The 16,514-nt window shown below is 36.2% G+C and overlaps 2 protein-coding genes across 2 annotated transcripts in view; both read right to left on the bottom strand.

Moving 5' to 3' along the window:
* The window catches only part of LOC309475987 (obscurin-like), a 236,966-nt gene that overhangs the window by 80,851 nt on the left and 139,601 nt on the right, over positions 1 to 16,514 (bottom strand). The window lies entirely within an intron of this gene.
* LOC309474895 (SLAM family member 5-like) lies at positions 5,741 to 14,096 on the bottom strand (the record flags this gene model as incomplete). The annotated part of the gene is made up of 3 exons (XM_082137514.1): positions 13,949 to 14,096; positions 12,547 to 12,882; positions 5,741 to 6,081 (listed from the first exon to the last, which is right to left on the bottom strand). The coding sequence occupies exons 1-3, from the start codon at positions 14,004 to 14,006 to the stop codon at positions 5,741 to 5,743; spliced, it is 735 nt and encodes a 244-aa protein (XP_081993640.1). The 5' UTR covers positions 14,007 to 14,096.

Here is a 16,514-nt window from a genome sequence, read left to right as displayed (position 1 = left end):
CTATCTATCTATCTATCTATCTATCTATCTATCTATCTATCTATCTATCTATCTATCTATCTATCTATCTAAAAATAAGAGCCCTCCAAAATTCATAAATAAGCTGTTTTAGCTATAGGCTACTGTAGCTACATTCAGAAAATCATTTTAAAAAAATCCACAGGCCAGATTCACCTCAGGTGGAGAGTAGGGGAGCGCGGGGCACAACCTAACGCGGGGCTAGTTGTAACACGCTTGTTTTAAATACTTCCGCACATGCTTGGATGACGAAACTTTGTGTATTTACTAGTTGCCATATCAACACTATATAGAAAAAAAAATTCCGCCAAAATTATTTATTTTTTTGGAAGATAGCCTATCCATAGACATTTATTAAACCATAGCAAAAGTAAATTTCTTACTTAAGTTAATTTTTCATCTCTATGTGGCAGTTGGTGATTTTCTTTTTAATATAAATTAATTCCGACTACGCCACCCGGATATAATCCGGGAACCCACAACTAATACAGTTACACAGAACACGCAGATAGTGGCTGAGTCAGATAACAGACATGATGATAGTACAAAACTATTTTATTCAGAAGACACCATTTGATAAAATACACACAATCTTTAATAATGAATCCTAAAATCAAACACATCAAGCATCACACACGCACGCACACACACACACACTAACCACTTCAGAACCTGGGGAATTTGTCCTGGCTATCAGATCCACACTGCAAGCACTCGTGCTCTCTCACAACACTCCACCCGTTGTGAACACTGCAGACTGTCAGTCAAACCACCACCACACCCAGAAGACTTCAGGAACCACGGGTACCCCAGATTCTGAAGGGAAAAGACAAATTCAATCAATATAAAACACATACACATTTCACATGGAACTATCACTGGAGCATATAAACACACAGCCAAAAGGAAATGGGTCTGTCTGGTCTCTTAATAGCACCAGCTAACCTGCTGATGGACCGGGGTCAGTACATAACACCAGCTAACCTGCTGATGGACCGGGGTCAGTACAATAGTGGTCAGTAATAGGTCCCCCACCTTCTTCTTGACCAACAAATAAACCCAAAATCACAAACAAAAGAAAATCAATTCAACAAAAATAAAGAAAATAAACAAATAAATACAAAATCCAAACAAATCGACACACTCCTAATAATGTACATATATATATAGTATAAGTATAAGGGTGACACAAAAGACTTTCGTCCCTATACAGTTACCCCCCGTCCTCAGTCCACCAATCGAGGAACACGATACCAGTGAGAGGAATCCTGACGGCTGTATCTTCAACGCGTGCTTTGATCAGCTGATGTTATCCTCCAACAGATGGGAACGATCCCACTGTCGAATTAGAATCTATACAAGTTCACAAATTGAGAATAGATAGTTTGAGCAAAAGACGGAAGAAAGGGCAAACACGGCGACTTATAAGTGAAGCACCATCCGATCCTTCCAGAGTCGTTCAATATCACACTGAGTTAGAGAAAGTAGCGTGAGCCAACAGCGTCTGCAAACATCCAGAGCCTGCCAAGCCTGCTGCAACACCTCCACGCCTTGTACCACTGCGGTAAATAACTCGCACTGCACGGTGCACTTGATGTGTGCTCAAAAAAGACTTGAAATGGTAAATATCGCTCCACGTGTTTTCTGTTCTCCTCCGCCACACTTCTGAGCCTAAACCGGCGCCCCAGAATGACGTCAGTTCCCGCAACCGGAATAGTATGCGTACCTAGATGTCGGTCACATCTCCTTTTATATCCGAGGAAACACCATATTTGGCAATTGACCCCATGATGGCTGATTACATCACCACATCTATTTTTTGTGTTTATTTAAAATAAGACAAATCTGATATTATTTTAATCTCCAAGATGGTATTTAACAGTTGAGATAGTTATTTAATGCTTCGCTAACTAGCAGAAGACACTAGCAGGGTTTAAACCCCAGTTGTGCAGGTGGGGCATGTTGTAACACTGCGTTACAATGTGCCCCTATTAGAAATATGCCATTATATTCTATACTTTTATTAATTTTATTGGGAAAACATGAGAAAAAGGTGAATAAAGACTGAGAGTCAATGTTCAGAAATGACTAATTATTTATTTGTTTTGAACTATGTTGTATAGCTGTGTTTTCATGTGTTCGTAGTCAAAACTCAAAAATTTGTTTATATTTAACTATTAAAAATTGCCATTATTTTATATGAAAAAGTTTTTTAATTGTATTTTATTTAGAAAATATTTTAGTTTGTTTTGTATATATTTTTTATTAGATCAGATAACATTTTAAGCTGTCATATGTTATGTTACAATGTGCCCCACACATGTTACAATGTACCCCACCTATGGGGCATGTTGTCACATTTCACTTCCATTCTTTCAGGGTATGTCAAGAAAAAAAGTATATACTGTATTAATAAAACAAAACCACATAATTGTACTAGACATGTGGGAAATTAATATGGGAAAAAATAAATACTCTGAACCATAAGTAGATTTACACAAACTGAGAAAGTCAAAAAGCGTTAGGTTGTGCCCCGCTCTCCCCTACACCTTTTCACAGTGTCACCTGCACCGTTTCAGCACATTCTGATGTTGTATTACAAAACAAATGGCCTAAAGACTTCAGTGCATGTGTATTCTGTCGTTGATGAATAATACAAATTTCCTTGTTAGTTTTATTGTTTGAGTCACAAGGCAACTAAGAGGCAGTCGCCTTGAGGAGGCAAAGCGTGACATTGACACGCATCCGCTAGTGGACCAGCGTGTGTATTACACGCTTCAGCGTGATACCGGGTTGGTTACTGACGTAACCTCGGTTCCCTGAGAGAAAAGGGAATGTATTGCGCATCTCCTTTTCTCGAGAATATTGAAGCCTTTATTTTATAACTCATGATTCATTTAAATACTCTCCTCCCATAAAGTTTGCGTCTGAAAGGGAAACTCCTTCAAATGTATATGTAAAAAGGTCAGCTGGAAAAATAACCCCGCGTCTATTCAGTAAATCCTAGTAAATCTTGACAGAAGTTTTAACGCCAAAAGGTTTGCACTGACGCAGGCTGTTAGTAAATCTGGCCCTATGTGTTTTACACACAATTATTTTGTTAAACTTATTTATTTGGACACAATTATAAACAGCACTGTTCATCTCTCTCTCTCTCTCTCTCTCTCTCTCTCTCAAGAATAAAAATACAGATCGTGTGATTTGAGAGGATCCCAGCAGCATCAGTGTCCGACTAACATTACCATTAAAAATACTAAATATGAAATGTATATTATGTTTTTGAGCTGGAACTTCATGAATAAAACTTGAGGAATTTAACTTTTTATCTGTGAATGATCTCAAGGAAGGATTTTTTTCAAGAGAGTGTCTGTGTTTTGTTTTAATTTCTTGGATTTTAAAATTATTTATTCATTTTTATAATTAATTATTTGTCTCTCTCTAATTTAAATGCTTGTAACATCGGGATGATGTTTTGAGCAGTAATTTTCCATTGTTTTACTTGATCACTGGAGTTATAATAACAAGTGTCAGATGAATATTAATGAATGCAGTTACTGCTTACCATCAGAAAAAGACTTCGGGTCTCAGAGGGTGAAATGATCTTTCAAGCTTATAAAAATGTTAATGTTTATAATGTTACTGAATGTTTGGAAATTAGTTCTGAAAGTAAAAATCCCATTTATTTTCTCCATAAAGAAACTTGTTATTTGTAATAATTCTGTATAAAACTAACACAGATCTACTAGTAACAAAATGTATTTAATTGACAAATTCCACATGAAGAACTACAATATCTATAATCCTGAAGAAAAACCAGTCAGAGAATCATGGGTTCATTCCCTCGTATGTGGCCTTTTACCTGTCTTATTTTTCTGTTTTATTTTGCTTCAAATCATAGTTTGTAATGTTGTGATTCATTAAGATGGTGAAGACAGTTTAAATTTGATGGTGTTTTATTGGCATGACAGATATTTCTACATTTGTGTTTATAAAGCATTTGCAGATTTGTTCCGTACAATTAAAACAAAGCAAAGTGAAAATGTGCAAACCAAAGAAACATAAATTAAGAAACTGTGTAATGGCAAAGAAATACAAAATGGATTCATTCAATTAAATGACATATTGATGAAAATTCTAGTTTTGTCCACCAGATGGACCCAACATACACAATACAGTCACTTTGGAGAAAAGCATCTAAAATTCATACATGTAAATCACTATTATAGATTAAAACTCACAATATTGTGATATCTGATGGATGTTATTTTTTTATTATTATTATAATTCAATGCCACAAGATAACATAATCGCATTATTTACATTAGCTGCCAGAAAGAGAGAAAAAATACATAAAGCACATCAAATGCACACATTTCTATCATGAATATGAATATCATTATTCCAGGATATTCTTATTGTAGACTAATAGACTTACAGTAGACAAAATAAAACAGATTCAAAATAACTGGACAAATTCAGTGTTATCTGTTATTGATCATCATTGACCAGAAGAACAGCGGCTGGTTATCGCTCTGTTACCAGTGTTGATGTGATTTTGCAGGACAATGTGGGACACGTGTGAGAGATACATTTACTAATATTATGTAAATATTGAAAAAATACGTCAAGCAGTCGTTAACCTGTCTTTTTCCCTTATTTTCATAAATGTATGTGATTTATAAAGAATATGTGATTCATATTTAATGTTTGTGGTTTGTTTAATGGCTTATAACTATTTGAGTGAAATGCTTAGAGAGAAAAAAATTATATATCTATGTATGTATGTATGTATATATATATATGTATCCAGAATTAAGTCTGCTCAAAACTTGGTCTCTTACACTGTATTTCCTCCATGTGTTACGATGTGTACATTTACACTGTGTGTGTGTTTGAAATAAACTGTTTAATGCTGTAAATGTGTTTTCATTCAACTATCATTCAGTCTGAATCTGAATTCATAGTGTATTCTTATTATGACTCCCCTTCAGTTATAATGCAGGCATATTTATGATCACAGCTGTATATCAGTTCGGTAGGTAATGTACAGTGATTTATTGGTGTGACAAAATATTTTTACATTTGTATTTGTGGAGTTGCTGCATACATTTATGAAAGAATTAAAATAGCAACATAACATACATTAAAAGTAAAACAATGTAATTTACAAAAAAAAAAATGAAATGGGATGCATTAAAGAATAAAATTAAATATTAAATAATATTCATAGTTTTAGCCTCAGATGGAGAGAATAGGAAAGTAAAGCTTCGTTTTGCCATCACTAAACAATTAGACCACACATATTTTCATTTTTACGATTAAAAATACAATATATGTCACAATTTTTATATCTCTTCTGTTTTCTTCATTTTACCTCTTGAAGCTCTGACGTCATTGACCAGAAGAACAACAGCAAGCGCAGAAGCCACGCCCATCAGCGCAGTGACGACCAATCGCAGCACAGCTTCAACAGAATCACAACAGGGGGCGTGGACTTCTGGAGAAACTAATGAAACAAATGATAAATTAAATTAAGATTTTCAACAAGTTGACTTTAGTCTTTCATGGTTTAAAAAATATCAAAATGTCGAAAATGAAAATGACGAAATTGAAATGTTCTGCTCCACACAAGAAATTGAAAATTAAAAACAGTTTTAAAAACATGAGATGACAGAGACTCATTCATCATGTCTGGCATCTTAAGTTATAAGTCTCAATAAAATCAACACATTAGTGAATGAATGTGAATATATTCATTAGTTGATGTGGTACCTGCACATGTGTGACAGAGTGTGTTGATGTCCAGATGTGTGGTCTGGTTGCTGATGGGATTGTTCAGCACACAGCTGTAGGTGTTTTTATCCTGATATTCCACCTCCAGAGGTAGAGAGAGACTGATGCTGAGATCACACACACTGATGCTGGACAATACACTGATTCCTTTGTACCAGGAGAGAGTCACATGACCCACATTCACCACTGATGAACACACCAATGAACATGATGATGAAGATGAAGATGATGATGAACAGTCTCTTCTGATGACAGGAACAGGCAGACGAGCTGAAATAAAGAGAATTAAAAATAATTGACAAGACACTGTTGACTTCTTGATATTTTGTACAGTCATTTGGGATCAGTTCTTGCTCTATGATGCTCATGTTTCTAGTTTAATAGCAGTCTGGTAAGTAATGGAAGGCTGATCTCATGCATGTGGATCTCTATATCTTTCATCAGTCCTGTTAATAAGATAAATTATGAAAAGTTCTGATCTTACTGTTATGCACTCTCACCTTATCAGCCATTTTGTATTTATAGCTAACAGTGGTGGGCCGACAGGGCCAGAAAGGCCTTCTCTGCTATCAGAATCACTGACTTGCGCTTTAATTTATGTTTTCCATGAATGATTATTAAGTATAATCATTATTAAATCATTATTAAGTATAATTTAATACTATTAAATAGTATTAAATTATTCCCAATAGTCCATTCTCTTAATTTCATAGCTTTTCTCTTCGTTGCGCTGCTTTATGCGCTGCATAAACTAAAATATATATTTCATTTTCTATAGATTTAAGAAATCTTCAACCCACAAATTTAATGTTTCTTTCCCTACTCGACTCCAGCAGTTTCAAACCCACCGAAAAAAAAAAAAATCCCTTATTCAGCTTTATCCAGTCACGGAACTCTATTCGATCTGTCCGGGTAAAAACAGAATTAACTAACTGTAATGTATGCCATGACTGATTTTGAAGGCAAAAGTCCCGCTGATCTCATTGATTTCCTTTAAATAATCTGTTAGAGCATGGGGCAGCTTTACACATCCTAATGGTTTGCGGTGACTGTCGCTGTGTCCACTGCTTCTGTCGAGCGGACATTCTCAGCCCTTAAGCGAATTAAAACATATGCCAGAAATAAGACTGGACAGACTCAACTTTCAGCTTTAGCTTTTTTTTCAAACATTCATACTATTGTAATGTCTGAAGAACGCCAAGACAAGGGAGGTTCTGTTTCTGAACTTTTTAATCGGAACAACGATTAAACTGTACAGAACAACTGTACACAAACACACAAGCCTCACTATAACTCACTCGCTATAACTGCCGGTGCAAAATGTTGATAAAACATCAAAAACATGTTACAATATAACATCGCGACTACAGGAAAAGAGATTTTACTAGCTATGTTTCCATCAACTTGTCAATCGAATTATCTGAAGTTCGGTAAAAAAAATCATGCGAATAAAGCTGGTGAAAGTGTGTTTCCATCAAACGGCTTTAAAGCGAATAAAAACCTGTGCGTAATGACGTCACATGCTGTTTTGCGATCAAATTTGTATATCGAATTGATTTGAGACATTTTAAGGTGTTTCCATTCATTTTCGCACTGAATCGCACAACATTCAAGCAAACATTTGCGAACAAAGTTTTGCTAGACAAAATGGATCGCGCCATCTACCAACAAATGATCAATATTGCACAAGTTGTAATAGTGCAGAGTCCTGCACGGGTACATTTTTGGAGACCCGCCCCCGCCCGTACCCGCAAAGTTCAGCACCAGATCTGACCCGGGCCCGCGATAAATCGCACACAAGCTAAAATCATTCCATTTAAAGTGCTTTATTTTTTATCTCGCACCTCTCTCAACATCACAATAGCCTCATGAATGGGCTAATGATCGCTAAAGTGCGCTTTGTTTTGGGCCATTCAAGTAGCCTAGGCTACCTCCAGTTCACGCGCGGGCGCCTCTCCGTGTCCTGATTATATTTATACTGCTATATTTAGCTCTTATGTATTAAATCCAGGAAAATGGTTGATTAAACATTGATTAAAATTAAGATACAATTAATACAAAACGAAATTCACTTTAAAGAAAGTCTTTCTACAAAAACAAACTTAATAAAGTGGTCAAAATCATGTCTGCCCACTCCATTTGTCTCCCGATATTCGGGATCATCTTATCTTATTCATGCTTTTTTCACTTTTCATATAATCAACATGAAAAAAAATAAATAAAAAAAAAAATAAATAAAAAAAAATATATATATATATATATATATATATATATATATATATATATATATATATAATTTTATTTAAACATGAATATAAAACTAAATCGTTTTTTAATGACTGGGCTACAACACATAGGCTTATTAGCCTGCCCTACAATCATTGAATATTATTTTGCTTGATTGACGGGTTTTTATTTAAAAGAAAGAGCGTAGCCTACGTTTGTAGGCCTATATAGGCTATGGGCAATTTATAAACACAATACTTAGGCCTACTAAAATATAATTAATATTATTTTATTGCATTTGTATTAGTTGTTTGAAGAGTAAAAAAAAAAAAAATGGTCGATCTTAACGCAAGTTTACAACCGGCCAGTCGGTCGGACTAAAAGGGGGAAAAAATTAATTGGGTCGGTCCTAAATTGACAGGATCGGTCGGGTAACGGCAAACAAGAATATTTTTAAGGATGCCCAAAACACATATTTGCGAGTGTGTAATGGCAATTTAGACATACAAATATTGCACATATTTTTCATCCGCTACCCGCCCGCAAGGAGTTCATTATCCGCCCGCATCCCCGCCTGTGAAGTTTAGGAATGTCACAATCCACCCGTTTTAGCCACTTTTATGCGGGTACCCAACCCATTGCAGGACTCTAGGTGCTTATGTGACAGCTGATAGCGACATTATTTGACTATTATGGCATTTCTTAGATTTTTGCTATAATAGCCGTTTTATTTTTCTGTTAAATTAAATTCAAAAAGTATCTCGTCTCCTCGTTTGTCCACTTTGTTGACACCGGCCATGTGTGCAAACAAGACAGTATATAATGGGTACAAACTGGGCGGAAATTAACTAAAACTTCTTCTTTTGTGGCGGGTTGTACCCATAAAATGACCTAAAACTTAATCGCAATCCATTATTTATTCGGCAAATAACGTTTCCATCACCGTTTATCGCATAAACCGTACATCGATCAAGATAAAATCCGATGAGACCGACCGTATTTCATTTTAGTCGACATTCAAGAAATTCCATCGAATTTTACTGTTTCCATAAGGCATTTTTCATTCGATATCACATAATTCGGATAAAAACGTGTTGATGGAAACATAGCTACTGGTATAAAAAAAACAAACAGATTTGTGAGCTTTAGTGGAACTGAAGGTGTGAAAATAAACATGAAATTCGGCCAACATCATGAGTTTGGACTTGCATTCTGGAGTTCTAGATTCTAGACTGAGTTCTTGCACTGACTGACTTACTGCCATTGTATCAACAAATCTCTTATATACATTATGTTTGCACTGTTAGTTATGATGAAAGCATTTGTTAGTGTGCAGAAATCAAGTTGCAATGAGGAGATCACTGCATTCATGCACTCAACATGTCTGTGATCGGCAGAGGTGGAAAGTAACAACAAATTACATTTACTCGCGTTATGTAATTGAGTAGTTTTGGTTTGTGTACAGCTTTTTTATATTTTTGATCTGTAATTTTACTTTTACTTAAATTTTTATTTAACTTTACTAATTTTACTTTTACTTAAATATGTTAAAGGACAATTCCGGTATTTAACACTTTGAGTCTATTTTGTAGCTTGTTTTGGATGAACAAGAGTGGTGGACAAAGACATTTTGACAATGGTTCCTGTCTCGACTTTTTTACAATTTTAGAATTGCCCATGACCGCTTTAGAATGGGAGTCTATGGCCATGCACAAACATGCCCTTAAAACAACCCTTAACGTTCGTTTTCAAAACTGTTCAACTCACCGAGTGGTTAGTGGTGTTCGTTGATGATTAAAAACAAATATATCGGCGCAATGTATGATTTCAATCCGTTTATTTTTCTATAGTGGAACTATTTTTTCAGATACCTCACAACCGCGTATAAACTTCCGCTCTTCGGCAACTTCCGTTGCTCTGCTCACGCTAGCCTTCTGAGAGACAGAGAACCGAGCGAAAAGACCTAAAAGACTACAACCAAATGTAAACAGCCCCCTTTCCGTCTCCGGTAGCGCAGTAATATCAACGAGCAATGAGTCCTCCAACGGAAATCAATGGGATTTTACAAAATGCCAAATAAAACACGACAGAAACTGTATTACGCTACGCTACTTGTTTTTAATCATCAACGAACACCACTAACCACTCGGTGAGTTGCACAGTTTTGAAAATGAACGTTAAGGGTTGTTTTAAGGACATGTTTGTGCATGGCCATAGACTCCCATTCTAAAGCGGTAATGGGCAATTCTAAAATAGTAAAAAAGTCGAGACAGGAACCATTGTCAAAATTTCTTTGTCCACCACTCTTGTTCATCCAAAACAAACTACAAAATAGACTCAAAGTGTTAAATACCGGAATTGTCCTTTAAGTTTGAAGTATTGTACTTCGCTACATTTTAAAATCATATCTGTTATTGAGTAAAATAATAATAATAATAATACAAGGGTGGAATAAATAACACTCCAGAAACTACTTCATTGATTGATTGAAGGGCGGGAGAACAAATGCGCAAAAGTCCCATAAAAGATGGAGACAGACAAACAGAACAAACGCCAGTGATGCAGACCCAGATGAAAGCGAAACGCATTGAATTCTTATGAAGCGAGCCGTAGCCAGTATGGGAATAGGCCTACTTTGGATAAAGAAAAATGCTTGGTTGTCCTCAAGGTTAGATATCCAGTTTGCCATTTGAGGTTATTAAAACAGTAAGTCCCGCCCCTCGGCTGCCAAAAATAAAAGTGTTCGAGCGAGTAAAAGTGGCTGGTGAGAGAAGATCAAACGTGAGAGCGTGGGGAATGATCATGCACATGCTGTGAGACGTGGGCTTGTATTGTGTGCAGAGGAGACATCATGCTAGGGGTGCGCTCGGTTCTTTTAGGCATTGACAGAGCCAATCCTGACCTCCTTGCATGGGCCCTATGCAAAATTCTGTTAAGGGGCCCTCCTACCTGACCCGTGAGCCATGTAAACCTTTAGCCATATTTTCAATCATTAGATGTAGGCTAGAGAGAAATGCAGACTAAAGGGCCGTACACACCGGGACGAATATCGGCGCGCGTTATTCGCCAGCGTTTTTCAACGCGTTTTTTGTGTTCACAACCAAGCGATTTTCGCTGACGATGATCTGAGTGAACATGCAAATTCATTCCCTGACATTAGATGGTGCTTAATGTAAAACAGAAATACAATACCACTCCATAACAGTATATACTCTGCAATACCACTCCATAACAGTTATCTTTTATCAAGATTTTTGTAGTCGCTGTCGCGTTTGTCATATAGTTCTTTATGTTCCGACACCAACGAGACCAGCAGCTCTACATTCATCTTGCTTTGCATCTTCCTCGTCTTATTTCTTCCCGGCAGTGTCTGTCTATGGGCAGTGTAGACGCTACTTGGTGTATATCTTCTTCGCTGTTACGTATGTGTGCTCGGCAAGACCGTTTTGTGTTTGAGCGCCCCCAAGTTGTGTTTTACTGTAACTTCAGAAGCTCCAGACACGTGAGCAAAAGCGCCAATCTCATTGGTCAGATAGTTTTTGACGCGGCGCGTCAAACCCAAAAAACGAACCTGAGGCGTTTAAAAAAAAAAATTACGCTTTTACGCGTGCCGTTTTCCGCGTCGGTGTGCACACTCACATTGGCGCCCTTTGTTTAGTCACGAGGCGTTAAACGTCGGCGAATATCGCGCGCGAAATTCGTCCCGGTGTGTACGGGCCTTAAGGATGCTCAGATCAAAGGCCATATACTTAACGAAAAAGTGCTTAACACAGTTTGCACAAAAATTGTAGTGTGAAGTCAGATAAAGCCGCCATTTCGTATTCATACTCGAGTTGGCTTCGTGACTCATAGTGTTTTCACAGAGTCTCACAAACAATATGAGGACATGAATACATGGACTTTTCCAGAGCTGCTCTGAGAGAACACCTAAGAGCATTTTCAAATTTAATTGAAGCAATTGCACTTTTACTTAAGTACAATATTTTATTACTCTTTCTATCTCTGGTGATTGGCTAAAATGCTCGTCACTGCAAAATTTCATCCCACTATCTACATATAATGCTTCAGAATTTGATCTAAATATAATGCTATTAACAACACTTTTCACAATTAGTTAGCTGTAATAGAAAAAAAAAAACATGCTAAAAGTTTTTGAGAGAGTTCCACAGGTATTACTTAAATATTTCATAAGCAAAGCTGTCAACCAATCACAGCAGTGGGCATTTACACTGAAGTCTCACACAGACACACCCCTTCAAACAGAGCGTTCAAATCAGAGGCTAAAATCAGGCTAATTATGACCATTTTTGATGTAAAAATCATACTAACATTATAAGTGCACCCCAGGCAACATTATAAAACAAACAGTATTCTAAAACTTATGTAAATAGTTATTTTTAACCATCTTACATTTAATATGAGGAAATAAGAGTAGAGTAAGAGTAGAACCCTTAAAATTTGTTTTACTAATAAATAGTATACAGAAGCACACCTGTAATTGTGACTCACCATATACAGTAACACTGAATCTGATTGTGGTCGTTCCCCTGGTGCTGCGACTGATGGTCACTTTATATTCTCCAGAGTCTGTGGTTCTGGTGTTTGTGATGTTCAGAGATCCAGTCTGATGATCCAGCTTCAGTCTGCCTCTGAATCTCCCATCAGGAACATCAGATGTTTTGAAGATTCCAGCATCTTTATCAATTTCAGCTATTTTAGTCTTTAAAGGTTCAAATATCCATGTTATCAGATCTCTTTCCTTTATTTGAGTAACACCAGATTCTAGAGTGACTGAATCTCCCTCCTTCACTGAGACGTTCTTCACTGCATCAGCATCAGCAAACACTGGAGAGCAGAGACAGTTTCTCAGTCACACATTGAAGTTCTTGTTAATGTTTAAATAAATATCTTAACATTGGTTTAATCAAGCTTTAACTTTAAGCTTGTAGGTTTGAAATGATCACAAACATTTGTTTCAGCTTTGACATTAAAGTGAGACTCTGAACACTGTGGTCAAGTGAGATCCTTTAAAATAAAAGTGAGTATTTAAGCTGGTAGGACCTTTAGCATCGGCTCTTGTTAAACTTAAACATCAGAAGTGAAATCAAGCCACAGGCAGCCGTTACAAGCCAAAATACGACAGCGGTGACAGATCTGTTTTGAGTACATTCAACTAGACATCAGCAGCTCGGACATTAACGACATACATAAAGTTTTGTGAGGCATTGCATCATCAGTCATGATGTTATATAATCTATATGAACACCGTTTGTGTTTGATGCCCAAAAATCTATTTACTGAATCAAATCACAGATCTCTGAATTGTACCTTTTTCACTATAGGGTAACATTTCAAATCTCTAAAATTACAACAAACTAGTTCTTCTGCTGTTGTGCTTTTGTTGGTACATGTTTTATTTCTCACATTTACTGTATCAACACATGAGCTAACAGCCTTTTTCAGTGTTCATCAAAACACAAAAGAACGATCTTTCAGATCATCATTTATAATGATCAGTTATTATAGTAATCAAAGTAAGACACGTTTCACAGAATCTCTAGAGGTTCTGAATGAACAGTATTACAGTATACAGTCCTCTATACTGTACATTACCTAATAAAACTGATATAAATCAAAGCAAGTTATCCTGCATTATACATTAAGCTTTTGGAAAGTAGAAAAGTACATTTTTGTTTAAGATTTATGCCCTTTCTGATTGGGACAGAATCCCGTTATTTATATTGCAGAACTTTGTTCCTTCAGATGGAAACAGCCGAGGGACGTTTGTAAGACTTCAGATTTCATTAATTACAGTAAGATGCCAGTAGAAAACTAAGCAAACACAGTGATATCTTAGTTTGATTCATGATTCTGGTACAATTTAAACTATACCATTTTTTTTCGAACTTACCAACCAGACGCCAAAAGTACAAACAGCAAAAAACAAACGAGCAAAACATTTTCTTCATCAGTTCAGAAAAGAGGAAATGTTTAAAAGTCCTGTAGAGAGTCTACTGATGTGAAAACTGCTTCAGTCTGTGTCAGTATGTGTCTGTTGGGGGTTGTACTTCAGTTCTGCTGAGTTTTTTTCTCCTAAACCACAGTCTGTCGTGTTTTTGTTGAGCTGTGTGTCATCTCACTGATGATACTGTATTGGTTTATGACCACTCACACTATTGTTTGAACTACATTCATTTAGTAATCTCATTTACTTCTCAATTTCTGCATAAACCAGAAATAGAATTTAATCTGATCTGCAGTCACAACAACAAATAAATACATTTATTTCATGACTTCGCTGAAAATATTGTGTAAATGTTTACAGCACATCATGGTAAAAGTATCATGACTTTAAAGTTAACTGGATCAGAAATCTGTCCTAACAAGAATGGAGAAGTTACAGTTCAGTTTTCAATTCAAAATAAATAAAGCTGGATTTTTAAAGAAGTTCTCTAGACGTTTCTCTAAAAACCTTGATGTTGATCAGTCCACTGATGTCTATAAATGGAGGAAGTTCAGCACTGCTTCTGCTCTTATGATGAAATAGCGGCTAATGCTCAATGTCAAGTCCTACTCTTGTTCAATTTCCAAAGGACACAAGGACAACTCAAATTTCCAACTCAATCATTTTTATTTTGGCTTTGTCAGTTGATTGGTATGTTCAATGAATTAGGTTGTAAACCTTTAAAGACAGAGAACAAAAGTTATCATTTTAACTACACATTTCAGTTAAACATTTTTAATGAGTTTAAACGTTTAAATAAACATTTTAAATACATTTTATGATTAATTACCCACTTAAGCCTTTTACATTGAATAACACCATTTCAAACACCATGAAAGTAAATAAAATATTTCACCAACCATTGGCGTCTTTGGACCGAACCTACGAGTGAGTGAACTTGGAGTGTCTTCTCTGTGAAGTTTGTTCCTCTAAATAACTGAGGACCTCCAAGTCTTCACAGGTGCTCCAAATCAGTGATGATTGATCAGGTGACTAGCAGCCGGTTTGCTGCTGGTGCATTCTGGGAAGTGTAGTTCTCTGAGACTCATTTCTGAGATTCAGCTCAACACTCAATGTTAAGAAGAATCTTCAGCTAAAGCTTAATCTCTGAGGGAAAATCTGGTTATCTCTAAACTAAAACAGCATGGACACCACAAAAGAAGCCGTTGATATTATGTGGACAGACGAAGCACAAGAGTAAATTAACTTTTACATTAAACAAAAAAAAAAATTCACCTTCTGAAGTTGCCTATTTTAGCTTATATAATAATATACGTTTTTCATAGAAAAATTTTGCAATATTCATATCTCATAGCATATCTCAACTTTCTCACATCTCTGGACATCCTGTTGCTCATGTAGCCAGAAATCGACCGCTCTCCACTGAAATGAATGAGATCATGTTGCTTTGTCGCTGCGTGTCGCTGGCGGTGTGAGCGGGGCTGATGAGCACATTAGTGTTGTCCAGATTCAAAGGCTACATCCTTTGAAGGACTCGCACTTTGAAGACCATGAAGGTCAGACTGAGCGTTGTTAAATAGGACGGAATCAAACCTGAAGTGTTATTAAAAGCAAATATTGTGCAAACATCCCCTCCAGACATCACTTTTAACCACAACTGTATCAATCCCTGAGCAGGGCTCAAAGAACCGTCCATATCAACAGGGGCTCACGGTTTAGCTGGTTAGCATAGCCTTAAAAAAGACTGTAATTATAAACTTTTGCAGGCAAAAAGCAACTCTTTCCATTAATGACTTACAAAAGCGGTAAAGTTTCTTGGAGGCTTTTAATAGTGTCAGATAATCATGTGTTTTTCACAGTCTGCTGAAGGAAGTTTTAATATAGAGCATCAGTCACATGACATGATGATGGTGGTTAGCTTTTGTCATGATACATGCTAGCGGTTGCAACAAAGCTTGTTACTCTTATGCTAATAGAAAAGGTTATTAATTAAACCTTGTAAAACTTGTGCATACATAAATTCTTAAAATTATTCACTTATTTTTGTCATTGACAGACAAACATATGATATATTTTTCAAAAACAAAATGATAACAAGAATAGGGGAAACTTCTTAGAAATAACTGTCGCTAGAGCTGGAAATAACTCCTACTGAAACATGCTTATCTACAAGCTCACAGCATTAATATGCAAATCATGGAAATATAGAGATTCATATGCAGCTGAACATCAATCTTATATTTAACATAGACATATAGTATATACAGTATATCAATATTTCACATTCACAGATATCACAGAGAGATTTTTGGTCAGACATTAGCATTCACTGATTCTGTATTTACTTTATTTCACATTAAAACTGTTGCTATATGAGGAAGTTAAATTGTGGTCCTTTCAACCCCACACGATTCACAGAAACACACACTGACGCTATTCACGCCTCAAGACATGCAAACACAAAAGCACATTAACCACAAACGTCCAGTGATAAACACATTCTCATGCACAG

This window comes from Leuciscus leuciscus (assembly GCF_965113295.1).
Source record: "Leuciscus leuciscus genome assembly, chromosome: 15".
Classification (NCBI taxonomy): Eukaryota; Metazoa; Chordata; class Actinopteri; order Cypriniformes; family Leuciscidae; genus Leuciscus; species Leuciscus leuciscus.
This window is presented reverse-complemented; position numbering and strand designations above follow the sequence as displayed.